The sequence below is a fragment of the Salvelinus sp. IW2-2015 genome, unplaced genomic scaffold, assembly GCF_002910315.2.
Source record: "Salvelinus sp. IW2-2015 unplaced genomic scaffold, ASM291031v2 Un_scaffold2010, whole genome shotgun sequence".
In the NCBI taxonomy this organism is placed as follows: Eukaryota; Metazoa; Chordata; class Actinopteri; order Salmoniformes; family Salmonidae; genus Salvelinus; species Salvelinus sp. IW2-2015.
The window spans coordinates 131,910-154,759 of NW_019943359.1; the positions used below are offsets into that span (position 1 = coordinate 131,910).

Sequence of the window (22,850 nt, forward strand, 5' to 3'; positions counted from 1 at the left end):
AGTAACAACCCCAAGAATACCATCCACCGTGAAGCATGGAGGTGGAACATCATTCTTTGGGGATGCTTTTCTGCAAAGGGGACAGGACGACTGCACTGTATTGAGGGGAGGATGGATGGGGCCATGTATCGCGAGATCTTGGCCAACAACCTCCTTCCCTCAGTAAGAGCATTGAAGATGGGTCGTGGCTGGGTCTCCCAGCATGAACCGACCCGAAACACACAGCCAGGGCAACTAAGGAGTGGCTCCGTAAGAAGCATTCAAGGTCCTGGAGTGGCCTAGCCAGTCTCCAGACCTGAACCAATAGAAAATCTTTGGAGGGAGCTGAAAGTCCGTATTTCCCAGCGACAGCCCGAAACTGAGGATCTGGAGAAGGTCTGTATGGAGGAGTGGGCCAAAATCCCTGCTGCAGTGTGTGCAAACCTGGTCAAGAACTACAGGAAACGTATGATCTCTGTAATTGCAAACAAAAGGTTTCTGTACCAAATATTAAGTTCTGCTTTTCTGATGTATCAAATACTTATGTCATGCAATAAAATGCAAATTAATTACTTAAAAATCATACAATGTGATTTTCTGGATTTTTGTTTTAGATTCCGTCTCTCACAGTTGAAGTGTACCTATGATAAAATTAACAGACCTCTACATGCTTTGTAAGTAGGAAAACCTGCAAAATCGGCAGTGTATCAAATACCATGGAATCGGTACATCAAAAATCTCTTCCCAACTATTTTGCAATCTATGGCACAGTTGTCAACATCCTGGTCCTTAAATTAAACTTGTATACTTTCCTATTTATGCTATTTTTTATTCCTCCACAAGTTTTGATTCTTTACATTGAGCAGACATACCAGTTCCCTACCTCCTCCCGCTGCCACCTGCCTCCTCCATTTTTGGGGTAATGCTGTAATCAATTGGTTGTAATCTTGGATTGAGCAGACCTTCCCGTACAATTCTGATAACTCCATGAAGGACATAACTCTACCATTACAATTATTTATATCATTTAAGAACAAAATACTATTTTCGAATAAAAACCCTTTCCCATAAATACAGKTATTTTATCAACCAGCACATTTGAGTTCAGCCATAATATTTGTAATATTTGTTCTATCYTTTCAGGGGGATGAAATTGAAATTGTAGCCAGCTCTGCAATGCTTGTTTGAAAAAGACAGATACTGTATCATTCTGCTGAGGACCTGCCTTACACAGGCCTACAAGCCCTCAGTCCAGCCTCTCTGTCTATTGCGGACAGTCTGAGCACTGATGGAGGGATTGTGCGTTCCTGGTGTAAATCGGGCAGTTGTTGCAATCCCTTTACCTGTACCGCAGATGTGATGTTCGGATGTACCGATCCTGTGCAGGTGTTACACGTGGCCTGCCACTACGAGAACGATCAGCTGTCCGTCCTGTCTCCCTGTAGCGCTGCCTTAGGCCTCTCACAGTACGGACATTGGACTCTCTTGCCCTGGACACATTTGCAGTCCTCATGCCTCCTTGCAGCATCCCTAAGGCAAGTTGTTCATTGAACAGGCAAGGGAAACAGTGTTTACACCCTTTGCAATGAAGATCTGTGAAGTTATTTTGATTTTTACCAAATCTCTTTGAAAGACAGGGTCCTGAAAAAGTTACGTTTTTTTTTTTTACTGGGTTTAGTTTTAAGGTGTCATGACTCTATTGACTTAGGATCCAATGCAAATGGATCGGGCCGGTTTCGACACCTTTAAACTCTGTCATAAACTAGGCAGGGGAATCTCCCTCTTGGTCTTCATTATTTGATTATATGCTGTTCATATTATTGCAAAATTACTGTTCTTTAAAAAAAAAGATTTCTCACAAAAAACAACTGTATCTCTGTCAGTGGAGCACTGAGCTTTTTATGTTCATCGCCTTTTACATTTAATTCATGTTAAATTAGCTTTTTGAGACTCGCGGAAACAACTTTGAGGACAACCACCACAATGTGTACATGATGTGAGAAAGCTAACCCGAACTTGATGCTTATTATTGGACTTATTAGGTACAGTGGGTGAACACTCTATACTGTGCAAATAGGCATACTATTGACATTTTTTAAATGTACATTTTAATTTTCATGTTTTTTCCCTCAAAATCAAACAAGAACAATGGATATTTTAAGTACAGAAAAATCAGGAGACCACCTTTTAAGTGCTGGGAATGGGAAAAATCTACAAAAATTTCATTTTTTGTGTAGTTGTCCTTTAATTCATGTGTGCAGGTACCTAGCACTGTTGTTTGGTTAGCTGTGTTTCTGTAGTACAGGCACCTAGCACTGTTGTTGGGTTAGCAGTGTTTCTGTAGTACAGGCACCTAGCACTGTTGTTGGGTTAGCAGTGTTTCCACCTTAAGGCACTGTGTTTGGTGTAGCGGATGTTATCTGCTAATACAAGCCGACCTAGCACTGTTGTTTGGTTAGCGGTGTTTCTGTAGTACAGCCACCTAGCACTGTTGTTTGGTTGCGGTGTTTCTGTTTGCAAAACAAAAGGCCAGTGGATTGATGCAAGTAGTCATGACATCATTCTAACTGAAATATCATTCAAAATGACATATCACATTTACATAACTATCCAGACCCTTCACTCAGTACTTTGTTGAGGCACCTTTGGCAGCGATTACAGCCTCAAATCTTCTTGGGTATGACGCTACAAGTGTGGCACACCTGTATTTGGGGATCTTCTCCCATTCTTCTCTGCAGATCCTCTCAAGCTCTGTCACGTTGGATGGGGAGCATTGCTAACAGCTATTTTCAGGTCTCTCCAGAGATTTTCGATCGGGTTCAAGTCCAGGCTCTGGCTGGGCCACTCAAGGACATTCAGAGACTTGTTCTGAAGCCACTCCTGCGTTGTCTTGGCTGTGTGCTTAGGGTCGTTGTCCTGTTGGAAGGTGACCCTTCGCCCCAGTCTGAGGTCCTGAGTGCTCTGGAGCAGGTTTTCATCAAGCATCTCTGTACATTTCTCCATTCATCTATCCCTCAATCCTGACTAGTATTTCAGTCCCTGCTGCTGAAAAACACCCCCACAGCATGATGCTTCCACCCCCATGCTCCACCTTAGGGATGGTACCAGGTTTCCTTCATATGTGACGTTTGGCATTTAGGCCAAAGAGTTCAATCTTGCTTTCACCAGACCAGAGATTATTGTTGCTCATGGTCTGAGAGTCCTTTAGGTGCCTTTTGGCAAACTCCAAGCGGGCTGTCATGTGCCTTTTATTGAGGAGTGGCTTCTGTCAGGCCACTCTACCATAAATGCCTGATTGGTGGAGTGCTGCAGAGATGGCTGTCCTTCTGAAAGGTTCTCCCATCTCCACAGAGGAACTCTGGAACTCTGTCAGGGTAACCGTTGGGTTATTGGTCACCTCCTTGACCAAGGCCCTTCTCCCCCGATTGCTCAGTTTGGCCAGGCGGCCAGCTCTAGGAAGAGTCTTGGTGGTTCCAAACTTCTTCCATGTTAGAATGATGGACGTCACTCTGTTCTCCGGGACCTTCAATGCTGTAGAAATATTTTGGTACCCTTCCTCAGATCTGTGCCTCGCCACATTTGTGTTTGGAGCTCCACGGAAAATTCCTTCGAACCCATGGCTTGGTTTTTGTGCACTGTCAACTGTGGTACCTTATATAGACAGGTGTGTGCCTTTCCAAATCATGTCCAATCAATTTAATTTACCACAGGTGGACTCCAATCAAGTTGTAGAAACATTTCAAGGATGATCAATGGAAAAAGGATGCACCTGAGCTCAATTTCGAGTCTCTGAATGGGTCTGAATAATTATGTAAATAAGGTATTTCTTTTTATTAAGTCATTATGCGGTAGTTAGTATAGATTGCTGAGGAAAAACTATTATTTAATACATTTTATAATAAGGCTGTACGTAACAAAATGTGGAAAAAGTGAAGTGGTCTGAATAATTTCCAAATGCACTGTAGCCTGTAATGTTTGTTTTCAGTCAGACCAATCAGACCTTTGTAACTTAGCAACTTTGTATTTGTAATCAACTTCGTTCTGAAGTTACCGTGGTCACATAGAGTTTTGATTCTGTGTATAGGGGAGATCTTCTGTGTATAAAGTGACACGGGAGGGGAAATAAGGCATCTAATGACACGCTTAGCAGTTCTACGATTGGTTTTGGGAAACAACTTGGCTACTAAAGATACATTATAAGATTGTTCTACGATGGCATATTCTGAATTTTGCTATTGTTAGAGTGTCTATCTAAAGTACACTCTGGATTGTGCTATTGTAAGAGTACTGTTGATTACAAGTACAAAGCGGCCAGCAGCATCCCACCCTGCATCCCACTGTTGGCTTGTCTCTGAAGCTAAGCAGCGTTGGTACTGGTCTGTCACTAGATGGGAGACCAGATGCTGTTGGAGGACCAGTAGAAGGCACTCTTTCCTCTGGTCAAAACAAATACCCCAATTGATTTGTGACATTGTCCTGTGTAGGGTGCTGTCTTTTGGATGGGATGTTAAATGGGTGTCCTGACTCTCTGTGGTCATTAGAGATCCCATGGCACTTATTGTAAGAGTAGAGGTGTTAACCCTGGTGTCCTGGATAAATTCCTAATCTGGCCCTCATACCATCATGGCCACTTAATCATCCCCAGTTTACAATGAAGGTCTACAGGAGCCTCAACAGCACTCTGTGGGGTAACATCATGGTGTAGCCGGAGGACAGCTAGTTTCAGTCCTCCTCTGGCTACATTGACTACAAATACATTGAATACAAAACCTAGGAGGCTCATTGCTCTCACCCCCTTCTATAGACTTACACAGTAATTATGACAACTYCCTGAGGACATCATCCAACCTATCAGAGCTCTTGCAGCATGACCTGACATGTTATCCACCCAGTCAAAGGATCAGAGAATGAAGCTAGCACTGCAGTGCATAAAATGTGGTGAGGAGTTGACTCAAAGAGAGAGAATGACAAAAGTTGAACAGTTTTGAATAAATACATTGCTTTAAAAATGACAGAAAAGCAAGATAGCGAGAGAGAGAGAGAAAGCTAGCTATATTTCATAGTATTTTTTTCACTTTCACTTAGCTAGCGAATGCAGCTAGCTAGTTTAGCCTACTGAAACACCCTGCTCCAACAGAGAGGGATGCTAGGTTAGCTAGATGGCTATGGCTATCCAACACCGGAACTCTTCCAAGTCAAGGTAAGCTTTTGGTTTGATAAATGTATTGCCACAAGGTGCCCGCCGGTGTAACTGCTAAATTTCTTGCTGACTGTACACTGTACTGCATGATTGTAGTGGGTTTACTAACGCATTAGTTCTAGTAGCTATGTTAACTATGGTGTACTAACGTTGTTAGCTAATATGGGGACACCAATGTAGGCTGTGTGTAGCGGCTAGCGATAATGATATGAAAGTTTGGCTTAGAACGTTTTATTTCACCTGGTCACAGACAGCTGATGTGTTGTGCACTGAAGTCCACAAGCCAATGGAAAAGGTAAGAGGAGGAGAGTGCATAGATGTGAGAAGGAAATATACAACGAGCAAAATGTTCATGCTGTTTGTACGTGGCTGCTATGAAAGTGAACTGTGTTTGCGTGTTATCAGGGGTGTATTCATTCCACCAATTTTGTTGAAAAACATTTCTTAAACGGAAGCAAACGGAGCAAAACAGGATAAACATACCTGAACTCTCGTTTGCAACTGTTGTACTAATGATTACACCCTAGGTCAGCTGCTAGATGCAGGCAAGAGTGTGCAAGGCGGTATTGAATGTGTCACTGTCTGTCACCTTGATTACTGTATTTTTTCTCTCGACCTGTGTACGTTTTAAACTTTCATTTATAGGCTAGCTTGTAGCAACCTCATGATGGGTACAGGGAAAAATTATGTATCATGTATTAGCCTTAACCTATCGCTGTCACATCGAGCTGGGTGAATGGAATATGAATGGCTGCCATCCAATATGCTGTAATAGAAGAAGGCCATGCTCGTAAAAAAATAGTTGTCTTCCCTAATCTTACACGTAAATGCCTGTCTATTTGTGTGTATGTGCCTGTGTGCCTCCTCCATCTCTTCTCCTACCTCTTTCCTCCTCCTCCTTCTATTCTTCTCCTCTCATTCTTCTCCTCCTCCCCTACTATCCACCTCTACTCCTCTTCTCCCTATCCTCCCCCTCCTCCCTCTCCCCCTCTCCTCTCCTCTGCTCCATCTCCTCCTCCTCTCCTCTCTTTCCCCCCTCTCCTCTCCCTCTCCTCCCTTTCCTACCCCTCCTCCTCCTATCCTTCCTCTCCTCCCTCTCTCTCCCTCTCCTCCTCTCCCACTCCTCCCTTTCCTCCCTCCCCTCCTCTTCTCCTTCTATTCTCTTTCTTTTCTTCCTCCTCTCCTTCCTCTCCACCTCTCTTTCATCCGCCCCTCCTCCTCTCTTCCTCTCCTCCCTTTTGTTCTCCCTCTCCTCCTTCTCTCTCCTCCTCTCCTTCCTCTCCTCTCTCCAACCTCTCCTCCCTCTCCGCCCTCTTTCCTCCCTCTCCTCTCCTCCCTTTCCTCCCTCTACTCCTTCTCTCCTCCACTCTTCCCTCTCCTCCTCTTCTCCTTCTATTCTCCTTCCTCTCCTCCTCCCTTTCCTCCACCTCTCCTCCCTCTCCTCCTTTATTCCTCTCTCTTCTCCTCCTCTCCTCCCCTTCCTCCTTTCCTCCCTTTCCTCCTCTCCTCCTCCTCTCCACCCTGCATGACTTTGTCAGTTGATTCTCTCTGGGTATCTATCTCTCTGTCTCTCTTTCTATTTCCCTCACTCTTTCTATTCCCCCCTTCTCTGTCTCTGTCTGCCTCTTTCTCTCTCTCTCACTCTCTCTCTCTGTGTCTCTGTCTCTCTCTCTCTCTCAATTCAATTCAATTCAATTCAATAGGCTTTATTGGCATGGGAAACATGTTTACATTGCCAAAGCAAGTGAAATAGATCTCTCTCTCTCTCTCTCTTCCCCCTTGATATCAGTTCTTGGTAGCTGAGGGCTCAGCCATAGAACTAGAAATAGAATGCCAGAGCTCATCTCATCCTCCTCTGGAAGCAGCTGAAACATAAATAACTCCAGCGCCCGGTTGTCTCCTTTTGTCTGTAATCCAATAATAATCCCTCAAATCACAATGAAGAGGTGTGAGAAGCCCGGATTCGATCTATTCTGGCCATGGATACCGTTGGATGGGGTGATGTCGCAGGATGACAAATCTTCTACGGTGAAGGTTTATCAATGTCCCTGACTGCATGTATTGAAATAGGTAGGAGGCACTATTATGATTTTACTCTAGTGTAAAGTATAATTTTTCTTTCTCCACAGACACTGTTACATCCCAAATTGCAATACTATTCCCTATATAGTGCACTACTTTATAGGGATTAAATCAAATCAAATTGTATTTGTTACATGCACCGAATACAACAGGTGTAGTAGACCTTACAGTGAAATGCTGACTAATACAGGTGTAGGTAGACCTTACAGTGAAATGCTGAATACAACAGGTGTAGGTAGACCTTACAGTGAAATGCTGACTACTACAGGTGTAGGTAGACCTTACAGTGAAATGCTGACTACTACAGGTGTAGACCTTACAGTGAAATGCTGAATACTACAGGTGTAGGTAGACCTTACAGTGAAATGCTGAATACAACAGGTGTAGAATACACAGGTGTGAGTGCTGAAATCAAAGGTGTAGTAGACCTCACAGTGAAATGCTGAATACAACAGGTGTAGTAGACCTCAGTGAAATGCTGAATACAACAGGTGTAGTAGACCTCACAGTGAAATGCTGAATACAACAGGTGAGTAGCCTCACAGTGAAATGCTGAATACAAAGGTGTAGTAGACCTTACAGTGAAATGCTGAATACAACAGGTGTATAGACTTACAGTGAAATGCTGAATACAACAGGTGTAGAGCCTTCACAGTGAAATGCTGAATACAACATGTGCAGGTGTAGACCTTACAGTGAAATGCTGAATTCTACAGGTGTAGTAGACCTTACAATGAAATGCTGAATACTACAGGTGTAGTAGACCTTACAGTGAAATGCTGAATACAACAGGTGTAGTAGACCTTACAGTGAAATGCTGACTACTACAGGTGTAGACTTTACAGTGAAATGCTGAATACACAGGTGTAGACCTTACAGTGAAATGCTGAATACTACAGATGTAGACCTTACAGTGAAATGCTGAATACTACAGGTGTAGACCTTACAGTGAAATGCTGACTACTACAGGTGTAGACTTTACAGTGAAATGCTGAATACTACAGGTGTAGGTAGACCTTACAGTGAAAATGCTTCCTTACAAGCCATTAACCAACAATGCAGTTTTAAGAAAAATAAAATTAAAGTAACAAATAATTAAAGAGCAGTAGTAAAATAACAATAGCGAGGCTATATACAGGGGGTACCGATACATAGTCAATGTGCATGTAGGTAGAGTTATTAAAGTGACTATGCATAGATAACAACAGAGAGTAAACAACAGAGAGTAGCAGCAACATAAAAGAGAGGGGGGGGGGCAATGCAAATAGTCTGGGTAGCCATTTGATTAGATGTTCAGGAGTCGTATGGCTATGGGGGGGTTTAGAATATTATAAATGTAGCTGTTTAGAATAGAATGCCATTTGGGACACAATCAACATCTGCTTTATTTCTGGGTTATTTATTTATAAGCCCTTTGTATTTGTTCTCTGACACCACCTCCACAAACAGCACGTAACACACCCTAGACACTGACAACTAAACAGTTGAATTTGTTTCATTCCAAAGTCTCCATAGCTTTTTTTTTACTGCATTTCTACACAATAAAAAAAATGTTATTTGGACAAAAAGCACAGTAATATCAGGTTTAAAGGTGTGTGGAACGACATATACAATGTCGGCCACTATTCAACCTCATCATAAATTGACTAATTTACTTGTGGAACGGCGCATACAGTGCACCATGAAATAGATGCATAATAAACACTATGGTTGATAAACAACAAGGCTGACTTCAAATGTCGACATCCATAATACACACTATGAAGTCACAACAAGGCTGACTACAAATGTCGACACCCATAATACACACTATGAGGTCACAACAAGGCTGACTACAAATGTTGACACCCATAATACACACTATGGAGTCACAAGCAAGGCTGACTACAAAATATCGACACCCATCAATAAACAACTATGAGAGTCACAACAAGGCTGACTTCAAATGCCGATCCATAATAACACTATTGGAGTCAAACAAGGCTGACTACAAATATCGACACCCATAATAAACACTATGGAGTTCACACTCAAGGCTGATTTCAAATGTCGACATCATAAAAAACACTATGGAGTCACAACAAGGCTGACTTCAAATGCCGACCAATAATAAAACACTATGGAGTCACAACAAGGCCTGACTACAAATATCAACACACCATAAATACCACTATGGAGTCACAAACAAGGCTGACTACAATATTCGACACCCATAATACACACTATGGGTCACCACAACAAGGCTGACTACAAATATCGACACCCATAATAAACACTATGGAGTCACAACAAGGCTGACTACAAATATCGACACCCATAATAAACACTATGAAGTCACAACAAGGCTGACTTCAAATGTCGGAGATCCATATATAACACATATGAAGTCACAACAAGACTGACCATAATAAACACTATGAAGTCACAACAAGCTGACATCCATAATAAACACTATGAAGTCACAACAAGGCTGACATCATAATAAACACTATGGAGTCACAACAAGGGACATCCATAATAAACACTTGAAGTCACAACAAGGCTGACATCCATAGGCAGGCATGTGAGTTTAAATTTTGGATCCATTTTGTCACCAAAAAGTTGCACCTTCATATTAAAGGATTGCAGACATCATCACATTTGCAGACTAATGTAAGATAGGCTACTATTCCTAATGTGATGATTAGATTGCATAGCCATAATTTAGCAATAATAACATACTCAATCACTGTTAGCAAACAGAACAACGCTCTCACTCGCCCACGACAAGCGAATTGCAGAAAGTAGTACACCTCCGCTCACGCCACAATATCCTAACAAGATATCGTATTAATACATATCATCCTTTATTTGTCATATGGGCCACACTCTCTCGACTCTCTCTACTATTCCACACTACACACTCTCTCTCTCCTCGCTAATTATATAGAACAATTACCTCTCACCAATATCCACCAACTAAAACATATCTTATTGAATTCTGAGATACAGTAATCTTATTCACAATATAAGCCAAGGACATTCTTGTTGCAATGAACCCACCACTGCACACTCCATAACATCCGAATAATTATAACATATGTCAGAAGCTCCAATATATAAGATATAGAACATTGTTGCCCTAACGAAGAGAGACACGAAAAGAATTTCATTATCATTTTTGATTCATTACCATGCGAGCGTCTAGGCCTTCCTATAATCTCAATAAAATTAGCTCTGAGTCAATCACTGCTGGGGTGATCCACTGGTACACACCGCAACCACCCACCTCCCCCTCCCCCTTAATCACATCAAAAGCAAAACGTCATTGTTAGATAAACGTGTCTGTTTCTGGTCTACTTGTGTTGTTGTTGCAGTATCTAGCTTGCTAAGACTGGCCCTTGCCGACGCCATGGATGGAGATGGGGATTTGGACTTGTGGTTATGACTTAATTGTCTGTACAGGCCAATGATTATGACGGTAATTCTGATCTAACCATAACCACTTCATACATAGTGCCACTGGCCTGAGATGATTGAAGTTCAATATTTAGCCTAGATGTCGTAGGTGAATGTTAAATAGCTAGCTAACTAACTTAGTTGGTTCATTGTTGCCCATGAAAGGAAGTTAGGCTAGCAAGCATTTTAGCCAGGTTGCCTGGTCTAGGACAACAAAAACTAAAAAACTAAAAGTGTGTACTGTATGACAGTCATAGACTGTTTTGGCAACATGAAAGAGAGAAGGTTGACACTGGCGTTCCTCTACCAGTAGGGTAAGTCAATATGTTTGTCCTACCTGCGCGCGAATGCACAGAAATCAGTACTATGGACAGCAACACGGTATTTAGCAACACTGATTGGACAAAATAGTTTTTGATATCTTTAAGTTATCCCTGTATTGGACTAAGCAAATAAACTCAGCAAAAAAAGAAGCGTCCCTTTTTCAGAACCCTGTCTTTCAAAGATAATTCGTAAAAATCCAAATCACTTCRCAGATCTTCATTGTAAAGGGTTTAAAAACTGTTTCCCACGCTTGTTCAATGAACCGTAAACAATTAATGAACATGCACCTGTGGAACGGTCATTAAGGCACTAACAGCTTACAGACGGTAGGCAAATAAGGTCATAGTTATGAAAACTTAGGACACTAAAGAGGCCTTTCTACTGACTCTGAAAAACACCAAAAGAGAGATGCCCAGGGTCCCTGCTCATCTGTGTGAATGTGCCTAAGGCATGCTGCAAGGCGGCATGAGTACTGCAGATACGGCCAGGGCAATAAATTGCAATGTCCGTAGTGTGAGACGCCTAAGACAGCGCTACAGGGGGACAGGGGGACAGCTGATCGTCCTCGCAGTGGCAGACCACGTGTAACAACACCTGCACAGGGTCAGTACATCCGAACATCACACCTGTGGGACAGGTACAGGATGGCAACAACAACTGCCCGAGTTACACCAGGAATGTACAATCCCTCCATCAGTGGTCAGACTGTCCGCATTAGGCTGAGAGAAGCTGGACTGAGGGCTTGAAGGCCTGTTTTAAGGCAGGTCCTCACCAGACAACACCGGCAACAACGTCGCCTATGGGCACAATCCCACCATCGCTGGACCAGACAGGACTGGCAAAAAGTGCTCTCCACTGACGAGTCGCGGTTTTGTCTCACCAGGGGTGATGGTCGGATTCGCGTTTATCGTCGAAGAAATGAGCGTTACACTGAGGCCTGTACTCTGGAGCAGGATCGATTTGGAGGTGGAGGGTCCGTCATGGTCTGGGGCAGTGTGTCACAACATCATCGGACTGAGCTTGTTGTTGCGTTACAGGGGAAGACATCCTCCTCCCTCATGTGGTACCCTTCCTGCAGGGTCATCCTGACATGACCCTCCAGCATGACAATGCCACCAGCTATACTGCTCGTTCTGTGCGTGATTTCCTGCAAGACAGGAATGTCAGTGTTCTGCCATGGCCAGCGAAGAGCCCGGATCTCAATCCCATTGAGCACGTCTGGGACCTGTTGGATCAGAGGGTGAGGGCTAGGGCCATTCCCGCCAGAAATGTCTGGGAACTTGCAGGTGCCTTGGTGGAAGAGTGGGGCAACATCTCAGAGCAAATACTGGCAAATCTGGTGCAGTCCATGAGGAGGAGATGCACTGCAGTACTTATTGCAGCTGGTGGCCACAGCAGATACTGAATGTTACTTTTTAGTTTAGTTTTACTTGCATTTAAGAGCAGTTGGAGGCCACGGAAGGAGAGTTGTATGCATTGAAGCTCGTCTGGAGGTTAGTTAGCACAGTGTCCAAAGAAGGGCCAGAAGTATACAGAATGGTGTCATCTGCGTAGAGGTGGATCAGAGAATCACCAGCAGCAAGAGCGACATCATTGATGTATACAGAGAAGAGAGTCGGCCCGAGAATTGAACCCTATGGCACCCCCATAGAGACTGCCAGAGGTCCGGACAACAGGCCCTCCGATTTGGTTTCATGGTCTGTCTGTCTGTCTCCGTTTGCCTGTCTGTCTGCCTCCGTTTGCCTGTCTGCGTCTGTCTGTCTGTCTGTCTGTCTGTCTGTCTGTCTGTCTGTCTCAACGGGTGGCTTTCTGAGTCTCTGTATGTAGTATTAGTCATGTTTGTCATGCTGAATCCCATTTACTGGTCAGCGTTTTGTTGCTGGGGCCGTAGAAATAGAATCATTCTATTGCTATGTGTAGTGTGTATGTGTAGTGTGTGTGTGTGTGTAGTGTGTAGTGTGTAGTGTGTGTGTGTGTGTGTGTGTGTGTGTGTAGTGTGTAGTGTGTAGTGTGTATGTGTGTGTGTGCGTGTCCGTGTCAGACAGAGTCACAGTTCCAATTACCCAAAGTGTTTTGAACACAGTGACCTGTTTATCTAAGACTACACAACATTAACACACTAATTACCTTGGTATGATTCACCACTAGGAAAACACACACTTCATCTAGTCGTACGGTGGCTCGGCTTTTTCTCCGTCAGCTGAATCATCCAGGATTGGAGAGGGCCAAGTGTTTTGGTATACACCCAGCAATTATAAATGCAGACAGCGGGGCTGCGGACAAGGTGTGTGTGTGTGTGTGTGTGTGTGTGTGGTTTGACTGTGTGGTGTTGTGTGTGTGTGTGTGTGTGTGTTGGTGTGTGTGTGGTGTGTGTGTGTGTGTGTGTGTGTGTGTGTGTGTGTTGTGTGTGTTGTGGTGCGTGCGTGCGTGCGTGCGTGTTAAGGGGTTTGGGACGAGGTTTTTCAACCTCTCTCTCCTTCTACATCTGGGGTTAAGACGTCTTGCTACCATGGGAACATACAAATGGACTGTGCTATTATTTGCAGTCACTCCCCTCTCTTTCTTTCTCCATCTCCTTGTCCTCCTCTCTCTTACGCTCTCTCTCTCTCTCTCTCAATTCAGTTCAAGGGGCTTTATTAGCATGGGAAACATATGTTAACATTGCCAAAGCAATCTCTCTCTCCCCATGTCCTTGTCCTTCTTTCTCTCTCTCTCTCTGTTTCTCTCTCTCTCCATGTCCTTGTCCTCCTCTCTCTCTCTCTCTCTCTCTGCTTCTTTTATATTGATTCTGTACTGTTGAGGAAAGAGCTTGCAAGGAAGCATTTCACTATATCGTTTACACTCACAGTGTCCTGTGGAGGTCAGACCTGGGTAGAAAATATTAGTGTTTTGTAGATTATTTCAGCTTTTCAAATGCTCAAGGTAGTTGAATATATATTTGTATTTGTATTTTTTAGGATCCCCATTAGCCGATGTCAATGGCGACAGCTAGTCTTAACGGGGTCCGAAACATAACAAAAAATACATTACAGACAAAATACTGAGCAATTTACATACATTTAAAACATTAACATGTAGTGTGTTTGTGCATCTATCAGTTACACATGCATGTCAGTACATACACACAACAAGTAGGTCACATGGGTAGAGGCATTATGTCGTGAGGTGTTGCTTTATTATTATTTTTTTAAACCCGGTTTGCTGTTTTCTTGCGCTATATGGAAGGGAGTTCCATCCAATCATGGCTCTTTATAATACTGTGCGTTTCCTTTCATTTGTTTTGGATTTGGGGACTGTGAAAAGACCCCTGGTGGCATGTCTGGTGGGGTAAGTGTGTGTGTCACTGCTGTGTGTATGTTGACTATGCAAACAATGAGGAATTAAAACAAGAAGCAATGCAGTCAGCCTTTCCTCAACTCGTAACCAAGAGAGACTGGCATGCGTAGTGTTGATATTAACTGATTACAGTGAAGAGCAAAATGTGACGCTCTGTTCCGGGCCAGCTGCAGCTTAACTAGGTCTTTCTTAGCAGGACTTGACCATATGACTGGATAATAATCAAATAAGATAAAACTAGAGCCGGCAGGACTTCTCCCCATCTCCTCTCCCCATCTTTACAACCATTGAATCAATATGTTTTGATCATGACAGTTTAACTGCTAAGGTAACGCCAAGTAATTTAGTCTCCTCAATTTGCTCAATAGCCACACCATTCATTACTGAATAAACATGCTGAAAGTCTGTTGTTAATTTGTTGACAGAGAAATAGCATTGTATTTGGTCTAACATAATTTCTTCCAACAGCTTGCTAAGACCTGGCAGCAAGCTGATAGCTCTGCTGTTAGAACCAGTAGGAGCCGCTTTACCATTCTTGGGTAGCAGAATGACTTTGGCTTCCCTCCAGGCCTCAGGACAAACACTTTCCTCTAGGCTCAGATTAAAGATATAACAGATAGGAGTGGCTATAGAGTYAACTACCATCCTCAGTAGCTTTCCATCTAAGTTGTCAATGCCAGGAGGTTTGTCATTATTGATTGATAACAATCATTTTATCACCTTTCCCACACCAAGTTTACAAAATTCAAATTTACAATGCTTTTCTTTCATTATCTGTTTGTTTATTCATTAATACAGTGGCTCACTATTCGTTGTTGGCCTTTCTTGCCTAAGTTTGCCCACTTTGCCAATAAGGTAATCATTAAAATAATTGCCAACATCAAATGGTTTTGTGTTGAATAAGCTTTCTGATTTGATGAAAGATTAAGTTGAATTTGTCTTTCTGCCCATAATTTCATTTAAAGTACCCCAAAGTTTAAAAAATATAATTCATAATACAGTTTCTTCTTTTATTTGTTGAGTTTAGTCACATAATTGCTCAATTTGCATTAAGTCAGCCAGTCAGATTTATTAGCCACTCGTTTTTCCCCATCTCTTTCAACCATATAGTTTTTCAATTCCTCATCAATCCATGGAGCCTTAACAGTTCTAACAGTCAGTTTAAGGTGATGACTGATATKTCATTAATCCACTAACTATGTTTAATTGTTACCCAATTAAATTAACCGTGTAACAATTAACTCATTAGGAATTTGGAGCCCCATGGAAGAAGTTCTTTAACCTCTCTGGGATAGGCGGGACGCTTTCGTTCCCACTTGGCCAATAGCCAGGGAAAATGCAGAGCGCCAAATTCAAAAAAATTATATAAAATCAAACTTTTATTAAACCACACATGTAAGATACCAAATTAAAGCTACACTCTTTGTGAATCCAGCCAACATGTCAGATTTCAAAAAGGCTTTTCGGCGAAAGCATAAGATGCTATTATCTGATGATAGCACAACAGTAAACAAAGAGAGTGTAGCATATTTCAACCCTGCAGGCGCAACACAAAACGCAGAAATAAAATATAAATCATGCCTTACCTTTGACGAGCTTCTTTTGTTGGCACTCCAATATGTCCCATAAACATCACAAATGGTCCTTTTGTTTGATTAATTCCGTCCATATATATCCAAAATGTCAATTTATTTGGCGCGTTTGATCCAGAAAAAAACAGCTTCCAATTTGCGCAACGTCACTACAAAATATCTCAAAAATTACCTCTAAACCTTGCCAAAACATTTCAAACTACTTTTGTAATACAACTTTAGGTATTTTTAAACGTTAATAATCGATCAAATTGAAGACGGGTCTATCTGTTTTCAATACAGGAGGACAACAAACTAACGCTACTTTTCTAGTCTTGCGCAACTCTCAAACAGTACACATAACGTTACAATGATTCCAGATGGCCGTACTTCTTCATTGCACAAAGGAATAACCTCAACCAATTTCCAAAGACTGGTGACATCCAGTGGAAGCGGTAGGAACTGCAAACAGGTTGATTAGAAATCTAGTATCCCAATGAAACCTCATTGAACAGACAGTGACCTCAAAAAAAATGAAAACTTAAAACACAAAAGAGGCCTTTCTACTGACTCTGAAAAACACCAAAAGAAAGATGCCCAGGGTCCCTGCTCATCTGTGTGAACGTGCCTTAGGTATGCTGCAAGGAGGCATGAGGACTGCAGATGTGGCCAGGGCAATAAATTGCAATGTCCGTACTGTGAGACTCCTATGACAGCACTACAGGGAGACAGGACAGACAGCTGATCATCCTCGCAGTGGCAGACCACGTGTGACAACACCTGCACAGGATTGGTAAGTGAGAACATCACACCTGCGGGACAGGTACAGGAAAGCAAAAACAATCCCTCCATCAGTGCTCAGACTGTCCGCAATAGTTTGAGAGAGGCTGGACCGAGGGCTTGTAGGCAGGTCCTCAGCAGACATCACAGGCAACAATGTCGCCTATGGGCACAAACCCATCGCTGGACAAGACAGGATTGGTAAAAAGTGCTCTTCACTGACGAGTCACGGTTTTGTCTCACCGGGGGTGATGGTCGGATTCGCGTTTGAGTGTTAAACCAAGGCCTGTACTCTGGAGCGGGATCRATTTGGAGGTGGAGGGTCCGTCATGGTCTGGGGCAGTGTGTCACAGCATCATCAGACGGAGCTTGTTGTCATTGCAGGCAATCTCAACGCTGTGCGTTACAGGGAAGACATCCTCCTCCCTCATGTGGTACCCTTCCTGCAGACTCATCCTGACATGACCCTCCAGCATGACAATTCCACCAGCCATACTGCTCGTTCTGTGCGTGATTTCCTGCAAGACAGGAATGTCAGTGTTCTGCAATTGCCAGCAAAGAGCCCGGACCTCAATCCCATTGAGCACGTCTAGGACCTGTTGGATCGGAGGGTGAGGGCCATTCCCCCCAGAAATGTCCAGGAACTTGCAGGTGCCTTGGTTGACGAGTGGGGTAATATCTCACAGCAAGAACTAGCAAATCTGGTGCAGTCCATGAGATGCACTGCAGTTCTTAATGCATCTGGTGTCCACCACAGAGACTGTTACTTTTGTCCCCCCTTTTGTACATCGTTTGCTGAAAATTAATACAGCTGACAGTGAGGGGATGTTATTTTCCCCCTGAGTTTAGTTGCTTAACAGTCCTAAGATGTCAAAATGCTAAGTGTTTCTTGAAACTGTTTGACACATTGATACCAAAAAAGCAAAAGTAGTTATTCACCAGCCAGGCTTAAGAACCTATTCATATTTACGTCTCTAGATAATTTTGTACAGTGTGAGAGCTCAAGTGCACCTTTCAAATTMTATTGAAGTTCCTGCCAGGGGCTTCTGCAAGTGCAAACTCATTGTGGCCAAGTAGAAATGGACTGTGCAGAAGACATTGAGAGTTGACATGAGGAATGTCTGAACTACTCCAAGCTGAGTACTTTTCACATCTGAAAGCAATGCACGCATATAGGATTGCATCCATGGTGTCTGGCCAGACCAACATTGTATAACAGGCAGAATGTGTCAAATTGTTTAAATGTTTCTGAAAAAGGTCAAGCAGAAACTTYAGCGTCCCTGGGAGAGGTTAGTGACAGGTAATGGGACGATGAGGTAAACTGCATTCACATTCTTTAGGCATTGATGGTAAAAGGTAGATCACTGTAAATCAAACCTACACAAAGGGAGAGGTAAATTATGAACATATGAGGGAGCTCTGACATTTTAGAGAACTTTAGCATTGTTTCTGGTAGTTCAAATGCTAAACAAATCTGTTTACACCAGTGTTGTGAACCACATTCCCTTTTACTCCAGACCCAGTCTTTTCCTAAACAGAAAGCACATGGTAGGCAGAAGAGAACATATTTGAAGGACAAGGTATTTTGAAAGTCAAATTGTTTATTGAACAAATCATGCAAGAGTAGCAGGAACACCAGGCTAAATCAAAAGCGTAACCGTAGAACCTAAAAGTGTGTCAGCAATATCGACAAATCAGAAGTACATTTTTGTCGTATGGTTATACAAACAATTAATACCATTGTATCGTCCACCCCTGTAAACAATTGTCAAGTGAAGGAGATCCTCATTTCAAACAAGCGCATTAGTTGGCACATTTCCCCACCTCAGTTACCTTTGCCCTTTTCTTCAAAAGGAGGCAAAGTAACATGGGAAAGACGATWAAGGAGTTGGGCAATCCAAATTATGATCTCCCTAGTTGAGTGGTCGGGCCGTCTGTTGAAGGCTTGTCGCTTGTGCTGAGGCGCCGGGGCCTGTCGCTTGTGCTGAGGCGCCGGGGCCTGTCGCTTGTGCTGAGGCGCCGGGGCCTGTCGCTTGTGCTGAGCGCCGGATTCTTCTACTGAGTCGCCGGACGCTTGTGCTGAGGCGCCGGATTCTTCTGCTGAGTCGCCGGACGCGTGTGCTGAGGTGCCGGATTCTTCTGCTGAGTCGCCGGGGCCGGACGCTTGTGCTGAGGTGCCGGATGCTTGTGCTGAGTGCCGCGCCGGATTCTTCTGCTGAGGTCGCCGGGGCCGACGCTTGTGCTGAGGCGCCTGACGCTTGTGCTGAGCGCCGCGGCCGGACGCTTGTGCTGAGGCGCCGGGGCCGGACGCTTGTGCTGAGGCGCCGGGGCCGGACGCTTGTGCTGAGCGCCGGGCCGGACGCTGTTGCTGAGGCGCGGGCCGGACGCTTCTGCTGAGGCGCCGGGTTCAGACTTATGACTTGAAGGGGCATTGTGGCCAGTAGCTCTTGATGACGTGGCATTGTGGCCAGTAGCTTCTGATGACGTGGCATTGTGCCAGTAGCTTCTGATGACGTGGCATTGTGGCCAGTAGCTTCTGATGACGGGGCATTGTGGCCAGTAGCTCCTGCTGACGGGCATTGTGGCCAGTAGCTCCTGCTGACGGGGCATTGTGGCCAGTACTCTTGCTGAGGTGGCATGTGGCCAGTAGCTCCTGCTGACGGGGCATTGTGGCCAGTAGCTCTTGCTGAGGGGCATTGTGGCCAGTAGCTTTGGAATTTGGACCAGACACCACACTTGCTTGGGAAGATGTTCCAGTTGGTTCAGGTCCAGGGTAGGCAGCATGCCCATGAGCGTTACCTAGGAAACAAAGAAAACATTGTGGTAAAATGCCAGCTTTAAGCTATCGGAACTAGACTACTGTATTTGAGCTGAATTAGTGTAAACCAAAACGCACCTTTAAGTGTAAAACAAGTTATCCCTCCAATTAGCAGGCAACAAATCCAAGAAACACTACAAAACAGACAGTTAAACATAAATAACCAGTGAACACCTTAAAACAAGGTAAACCAACCAGATGAATACATTGAAAAACTAACCTCAAAGAGAGTCCAAAAGTCACAGCCATATTAGTGATCAAAAACACAACCGTATTATTCAGAACTAATGTTAGCCAGACACCCTGCCAGAATACCCCTGTTGCTATGTCTAACAGCTGTTTTGGTTGCACCTCATAAAGGAATCCCAGACCCTTCTAACCTGGCTGGCTAATTATGTACAGCTGTCAGCCAATGAACTTCATTTTCATTGGTTCAATTTCCCAATTGCGATTAGGTGCTCTGTGTGCACCTAACCAGTGTGCACTGGTGTGCTGGAGGGTGGAGTTTGCACATCATGGACCAATCCGACGGTTTTAAAGAGTGAACTCTACCCACCCATCCCGGATTGAGCAAATTGTTTTTCAACAGGAGTCATCCGTTGAYTTATGGTGAACAACAGAGATGATTGGACGACAAAAGAAAGACACCAAATTCAGTTCAACAATTTACAGAAAATCAGACAGTTGATGAACGCATATTCAATTTCATACATGTTCATGCGTCTGTAGCTGCCAAATGCTGATCTTTTTCCCACTAATTGGTCTTTTCACCAATCAGATCAGCTGTTTTGCCAGCAAAGCAGGGCAAAAGATCAGAATTGGGCTGCCTGTGTAAACACAGGCTGTGTGGCTGGGACCAAACAGACTATGAGGGAGTTTATCGCTGCTTCCAAACAGACTTCGGCCACTTTCCAAAGCTTAGACGTTGCTGACGTCTGACAGATCTGACATCGCCTTGATAAGTATTTTAAGTATCAGCTAACCACATCATATGTCAGTGGTTGACACAGTTGATGACGTGGCACGCAACCATTGGTTGTTGTGTCGCCTCAGATTAGCTGTAGAAAGTGGCCTATGTCTGTGTTACACAGGCAGCCCAATTCTGATCTTTTTTCCACGTATTTGCCTTTTGACCAATCACATCAGATATTTTCACATCAGATCTTTTTTTCAGAGCTAAATGGTCAAAAGATGAATTAGTGAAAAAAATATCTGAATTGGGGTGCCTTCGTAAATATAGCCTTTGAGGGAGTTTTACTAACCGGTGCACCGGTTGATGATGTGAACGGACAAAAGCAGTGAGGGAGGAGCACCCTTCTCAAATCGTACAGTCAGTGGTGTAAWGGAGGCTATACGCAGGTACACCACTTTGTTTTCAGTGGACATTTCGTATTCTCAATTCTTATCTCCCACTGATGTGTATCAAAGAAGTAAAGTGGAGGTTAACACTGTACCATTTCACAAGGCTGATGAAACGAATCAGAATGTTCACCTTAAAATGTTGAAAAACGATTATTTCTTCATATTTTAAGCGCATGAATGTGTACACGGCGGTAGACCTATGCAGAATGATACAAAATGCAGTTTACCTTCTAAAATGTGCACCGCACCAGAGGAGGCTGGTGAGAGGAGCTATAGGAGGACGGGTTCATTGTAATGTCTGGAATTGAAACAATGGAACGGAGTCAAACATATCAAACATATTGGAAACTCTGTTCCATCAATTCCATTCCAGCCATTAGAATGAGCCCATCCTCCTATAGCTCCTGTACTGCACCTCACATTTGAGCAGTTTCATATACAGATATTTGGACAGAGATGGTAATATCTGTTACAGCTCAGACACACCGGAAGGATTGTCTAATGTTTACCTGACGATTAGTATTTAACACTTCCCAACAATGTCGGCTGTCAATCTCTTTTATTTTCACTCAGAAAAGATTGTGAAGTCGTCAACCACTCAGCTTTGTTAAAATATTCCAATCCAGAAGGTAGCGTTTGTTGGCAACGCATGTCTGTGTGTGTTGCTTTATGGTCTAATCAATGTTAGCTAGCTGTGCTGGTGTTGTAGAAAGACCTTGTTGATACTAGTCAGATGGCCACATCTAGATAACTAGCTAGCAAGACGACGAAGAAACATTTTGATCCRCTCTCCATAATTGCATACAGCCCATAGATACATTTCTTTAGCTACCTGGCTAAAGTTAGCGAAATGGTTACCATGATTTGCTAGCTAGCTAGCTGTTGTGCTAGCATCATGCACTCACCACACCATTGGTTTCATATGAAGTGTGTGTGAAGCTAATGTTAGCTTGCTAGATAGCTAACTAATAAGCTAGTTTACATTATCAAACCTAACAACAAATCAGCTACAAAGTAGCCTATCAGATTGACCTGTCTGTATTGAATAGTTTATCATCTGGTAAATTTAATAGGAGTGACCTACTATTGGAGGTWTTCAATAGTAGCATACTATAATTCTAACAGGTTGTACGTCCTCCCCCCACTGGAGGGCAACTATTATCTCCAACAGTTCAACTTAGTATACTGACAGTTCATCCGATAGACAGCTGCCTCTGATTRAGAACAATACCCGGCCAAACACAAAGAAATAGAAAACATAGAAATAAAGAAACTAGAATGCCCACCCTAGTCACACCCTGGCCTAACCAAAATAGAGAATAAAAACCTCTCTATGGCCAGGGCGTTACAGTACCCCCCCCAAAGATGCGGACTCCGGCCGCAAAACCTGACTCTAAAGGGGAGGGTCCGGGTGGGCTTCCTTTACGCCAGGTGGGCTTCCTTTACGGCGGCGACTCTGGTGCGGGACGTAGACCCCCCTCTGCCTCTGGCTCCCCCCACTTTGGTGGCGCCTCTGGTGCGGGGACCCTCACCGCCGACCCCAGACTGGGGACCCTCGTAGCGGGCCCCGGACTGGGGACCCTCGTAGCGGGCCCCGGACTGGAGAACGTAGCTGGAGGCTCCGGACTGGAGAACGTCGCTGGAGGCTCCGGATTGGAGGCCGTCGCTGAAGGCTCCGGACTGGAGGCCGTCGCTGGAGGCTCCGGACTGGAGAACGTCGCTGGAGGCTCTGGACTGGAGACCTTCGCAGTAGGCTCTGGACTGAAGGCCTTTGTTCCATGACTCCTCACTGGAGGCTTCTTGCCATGGATCATCACTGGAAGCTTCGTGCCATTGATCATCACTAGAGGCTTCTTGCCATTGATCATCACTGGAGGCTTCTTGCCATGGATCATCACTGGAGGCTTCTTGCCATGGATCATCACCGGAGGCTTCGTGCCATGGATCATCACTGGAGGCT

At 43.9% G+C, this 22,850-nt stretch overlaps 1 protein-coding gene across 1 annotated transcript in view; it reads right to left on the reverse strand.

Annotated features, from left to right (window-relative positions):
• Positions 1–18,305: 18,305 nt before the first annotated feature.
• LOC112072707 (uncharacterized) overlaps positions 18,306–22,850 on the reverse strand; it is a 34,594-nt gene continuing 30,049 nt past the window's right edge. Inside the window, exons 1-4 of the mRNA XM_070439897.1 lie at positions 19,749–19,910; positions 19,088–19,509; positions 18,795–19,037; positions 18,306–18,726 (exon numbers count right to left, since the gene is read on the reverse strand). Of these exons, the coding sequence (XP_070295998.1) occupies positions 18,624–18,726; positions 18,795–19,037; positions 19,088–19,500 (759 nt within the window). The 5' untranslated portion in view covers positions 19,501–19,509; positions 19,749–19,910 and the 3' untranslated portion in view covers positions 18,306–18,623. Of the gene's footprint in view, positions 18,727–18,794; positions 19,038–19,087; positions 19,510–19,748 lie in introns of the transcript that reaches the window.